The sequence below is a fragment of the Acanthisitta chloris genome, unplaced genomic scaffold (assembly GCF_000695815.1).
Source record: "Acanthisitta chloris isolate BGI_N310 unplaced genomic scaffold, ASM69581v1 scaffold12792, whole genome shotgun sequence".
In the NCBI taxonomy this organism is placed as follows: Eukaryota; Metazoa; Chordata; class Aves; order Passeriformes; family Acanthisittidae; genus Acanthisitta; species Acanthisitta chloris.
The window spans coordinates 1-4,567 of NW_008659934.1; the positions used below are offsets into that span (position 1 = coordinate 1).

Here is a 4,567-nt window from a genome sequence, read left to right on the forward strand (position 1 = left end):
CCCTCCGCCCCGGTAATCGGGGGTTGGAGGTCTCCAGGCGCTTCAGGTGCCATCGATCCTTCTAAGCGCGGAGAGCCGCAGCCTGAGGTCATTCCTTAGGGATCCTAGCGGTAACCGAGGTGGGGGCGTTGGTTCTGCAGGGCTTACAGCCCGTGTCGTTCAGCCTCTGCCCTATTTCAGCAAGCGCAGGATGTGTTGCGTTGGGACAGGGGAAGTTTTGGGGCGGCTGCCCCTCTCTCTCCCCACAGGCCGCTGCAGTGTCCGTGGGATGAGCCGGCTGCTGCCTGGCGTTGTGTTGGCACTCATGGGGCTGCTCTTTGCCAGGACCATGGCCTGGACATCCAGTGGGAAGACACACCCGGAGCTGGTCAACAACCTGTACAGTGAGTCCCGTTAGGACCCATTGGAATCTCTGTGTGTGGATATTTAATGTCAGTGTGTGGATATTTAGCATTACACAGTGTGACACTCTACTCTGAAGGGTTGAGGTTAATATTCCTGGATTTTGGCATTTGTCCCAGCCTCAACTCGTTCTATTTATAACCAGAGACAAAATGTTATGCCAGATGGGGCAGGAAAACCTCTCCCCGCCTCCCTTCCCTGCCTCTGGAAGTGTGTTGACACCCTTTAAAGTGCTGCAGCTCAGTGCTCCAAGCCTGTGGGTGCTGCCAAGAGTCTTGGACATCCATGCCCTGCCTCCCAGGGGCTGGAGTGGTGCCTGGTGCTCCCACTCTGGACAGCGGGATGGAACACATAAAAATAGCTGTGAACTTCTCCTGCTGCCTGGAGCTGGTTTGTCCTTGTCAGAATTCCCTCAGAAAGGCATGAAGGGATGTTGGATGTTTCTTCAGTCATTGCTGATGAGTTTACTGCTGAAACCTGATCCGGATTCTCTGGTTTCTGGCGTGAAACATGATTCCATTTCTCTCCCATAACACTTGGCAGTGCCAGAAACATTGTGGATGCAGGTCACCACCCCCTGGAGAGAGGCTGGTGGCTGGAAATGTATCAGAAATGGGAATGGGTGTCCTTCCATTGGTGGTTTTGTGTTCTGTCCCTCTCACATCCCTCATTAAAGCTGAATTCTCCCAGATCTACTACTTCTCTGAACTGTGCTTCCCCGTCCAGATCTCTCCTTGCTGCAGAGCTGAGGCTTTCAGTCCTGTCTGTCTCTTTTCCTTCTTTCCCAGAAAAAGGGATCATTAAGTCCCAGCGAGTCTTTGACGTGCTGTTGGCTACGGACAGAGGTCACTACATCAAGTACTTCCCATACATGGATTCTCCTCAATCCATTGGTGAGTCACTTTGGGCAAGGAATCCCCATTTTTAGGGTGTGCATGTTGGCTGGGCTCATCGTGCTGACAGTGGGGCACAAGGTGCCTTGGTAAGTCTGCATGTTCCATGCTATAGTTGTGAAATCCCCATCCCTGGAAGTGTTCCAGGCCAGGCTGGATGGGGCTTGGAGCAACCTGGGCCAGTGGAAGGTGTCCCTGCCCATGGCAGTGGGTGAGACTAGATGAGCTTTAAGGTCCTTCCAACCCAAACCAATCCATGATTCTATCAAAGGAGACAAGTGTTTTCATGTTTTGGTGGGGGAGAATAAAGAACTCCCCGTTGGGAATTTTAATCATAATTTCTTTATCAAATAACTTGTGTCACCCATTTCCTTTCAGGCTACAAGGCAACGATCAGTGCCCCACACATGGTAAGGTGAAACTCTTCACTTAGGAAAGAAATGGAGGAAATGGTTTATTTCCCTTTTTATTTTTCATTTTTCTTTAAGTAGAAAAGTGAAGGATCCCATGGAAGTTATTATCCTTCTTTTTTCTTTAGGGATTTTCTTTTTCAGAGGAGTTTCCCCTATACTCTTGCAGTTGCTTAAAAAATCTGCTGAAATGGGAATTCTATGTTGTCCCTTTGTTGCATGAGACTTTTTTTCCTGCTGCTTCACATCTAAATTCTGAGCCTCTTCTAAATTCTGTTCTGCCAAAAGATCCTCCAGGTCTGACACTGGAGTTTCAGTCTGGATGTGTCAGGCACAAGGCCAGGTGTGCTGTGATTAAAGCAGGGAACAGGGAAAAGTTTTAGGAGGGGAGACTAACCTGGGATGTGTCCACACAGCATGCCCATGCACTGGAGCTGCTCAAGGATCAGCTGGTGGAAGGTGCCAAGGCACTGGATGTGGGATCTGGAAGTGGATACCTCACTGCATGCTTTGCCAGGATGGTGAGTTCACAGGATTCCATTCCAAGCTTGGAAAGCACATCAAGATGGGGAGCACCAGTGGGAATGTGCTTTTTGTGGGGGAAGGAGGAGGTGGGAGGAAGGGGAAACTTTCCAAAGCAGCATGTAGTAGAGGCAAATACATTTTTGGGATCCAAGTGGAGGCTGTGTGTGCATTTGTGTGTTAATCCACTGTGTAAGTCTATTATAGGCTCCTTTTAGTTCAGGTCTTAACTACTCACAGTCTGTTTGTTACTCAGTTTGAGTTACTAAGGTGGTTAATTAGCCAAGAACTTGCCATGGAGGCTCCTAATTCTACCAAATAATGATTTTTTTGGCAGTGAGGGATTACTGGGAATCCCTGTAGGCAGTGTCTGTGTATCTCTAAAGTACTAATATAACTGGGATTACTCAGCCTTCAGACCAAGGAGTGGGCAGAGTGTTTGCACCTCCTGTTCAGAAACTCTGCTCTGGAGTTTCTCCTTGGAAATTCTGCAATTCCCACCAAAACCTGCCCTATCAAACACCTCTGTGCCATATGGGAGGTGTCAGGTGTTTGATGTTCCTTTCAGACAGGTCCCACGGGGAAAGCTGTGGGCGTGGAGCACATCAAGGAGCTGGTGCACGAATCCATCCGGAATGTCCAAGAAGATGATCCGACTCTGCTCAGTTCCGGCCGTGTGAAGCTTGTGGGTGAGCTCCCTGGGACCCTGAGGTTGATCTCTCTGGGAATGCCTTGGCTCTGGCTGCCCACAGAGCTCTGCTCCTTGAAGTAGTCACACAGAATCCCAGAATCATTTTGGTTGGAAAAGAGCTCCAAGGTCATCAACCTTGTCAACTAGACCAGAGCACTGAGTGCCACATGCCACCTCCAGGGACGGTGACTCCACCATCTCTCTGGGCAGCCCCTTGCAGAGCCTGACAGCCCTTTCCATGAAGAAATTCCTCCCCATGTCCAACCTGAACACCCCCTGGCACAGCTTGAGGCCATTTCCTCTTGTCCAGTCACTTATCTCTTTAGAGCAGAGCCTGACCCCACCTGGATGCATCTCTGGTCAGGGACTTGTGCAGAGTGAGAAGGTTGCCATGAGCCTCCTCTTCTCCAGACTGAGCCCCCCCAGCTCCCTCAGCTGCTCCTCCCAGGACTGACTCTCCAGACCCTTCCCTAGCTCCAGTCCCATCTCTGGACATGCTCCAGCCCCTCAATGTCTGTCTTGCTCTAAGGGGCCCAGAACTGGATACAGCACTCCAGGTGCCTCACCAGTGCCAAGTACAGTCTGTGTTGATGTTTTGAGTTGTTATCACAATAAAAGTGTTCCTTGCATGTTTTCCCTCCTGTAGTTGGAGATGGCAGACAGGGATACCCTGAGGAGGCTCCTTACGACGCGATCCACGTTGGGGCGGCAGCAGCGACCGTACCCAAGGAGGTAAGGGTGGCTGTGCTGGGTGCCTCTACCTCTGAGCTGCTGGGAAAAAATCCAGTATAGGGAACCACTGGAAGCACAGCTTATTCCCACTGCCTTTATGTGGGCTCTGCTGATGGATTTCTGTGTTTTCCAGCTGCTGAATGAACTGAAGCCGGGCGGGCGCTTGATCCTGCCCGTGGGGCCTGAAGGAGCCAACCAAGTCCTGATGCAGTACGACAAAACCAGCGATGGGCAGATCGTGGAGACACAACTGATGGGAGTCATCTATGTCCCTCTGACAGATAAGGAAAAGCAGTGGCCTCGGTAAAGATTTGCTCTGCCCTGAGGAACGTTCCTTCCTCTCAGCCGTCCTTGTGAGCTTGCTCTCCTTGACTGCTGGCTTTGCTGACCGAGCCCTGGATCCCTGGCAGATGCTGTTTGTGTAAAAAGAGGAGAAACCAGCTTGGCAGAGCAGAGCAGGGCGTGTTTTCTGTTAGCTAGGACTTGCAGGTTTTTATTCTCTCTTTTTCTGGAGCCTGTGTGTGTCTGTAAACACTGTGTGATGCTGTTGTGGAGCTGAGGGCCACAAACAGTAACTGTTGGTTTTTCTTTGCCTCAGGGATGAACTCTGACAGATGGATGGATATCTCTAAAGGCACCTCAGAAAGCTCATGAGTGGGACTTTAGGCCTGTAAATGGTTGGCCTGTTTTTACTTTGTAATGGAAATGTTATCAGTGGATAAAGGGAAGTTCTGCTTCAGTGGAATTTGTTCCAGAGGAATGGAGAACAAGGGCAGGACCAGGGGAGGCTCTTGGAGGCCACCTCAGCTTCCAGGGAGCAGATCCAGATAACTCCAGCTATCCTCTCTGATAAGCTATAGATAACATCAGTTCACAGAGAATTCCAAAAGCAGACAGGGATACTTAAACCTTCACTA

General features: G+C 50.3%; 1 protein-coding gene across 1 annotated transcript; it reads left to right on the forward strand.

The window, feature by feature from the left end:
- Positions 1-161: 161 nt before the first annotated feature.
- LOC103797396 (protein-L-isoaspartate(D-aspartate) O-methyltransferase-like) lies at positions 162-4,054 on the forward strand. Its single transcript, XM_009069614.1, has 7 exons — positions 162-383; positions 1,191-1,295; positions 1,674-1,705; positions 2,122-2,226; positions 2,796-2,916; positions 3,565-3,650; positions 3,784-4,054. Exons 1-7 carry the CDS (start codon positions 191-193, stop codon positions 3,955-3,957), a joined length of 816 nt encoding a protein of 271 aa, XP_009067862.1. The 5' UTR covers positions 162-190; the 3' UTR covers positions 3,958-4,054.
- The last annotated feature ends 513 nt before the right edge of the window (positions 4,055-4,567 follow it).

What these genes read in the sequence shown, in the direction of transcription:
- LOC103797396 (XM_009069614.1), top strand. Translation starts at nt 191, where the DNA reads ATGTGTTGCGTTGGGACAGGGGAAGTTTTGGGGCGGCTGCCCCTCTCT. An exon ending in GGATTCTCCTCAATCCATTG is followed by an intron (nt 1,296 to 1,673) that starts GTGAGTCACTTT and finishes ATTTCCTTTCAG; the next exon opens with GCTACAAGGCAACGATCAGT. An exon ending in CTGCATGCTTTGCCAGGATG is followed by an intron (nt 2,227 to 2,795) that starts GTGAGTTCACAG and finishes TGTTCCTTTCAG; the next exon opens with ACAGGTCCCACGGGGAAAGC.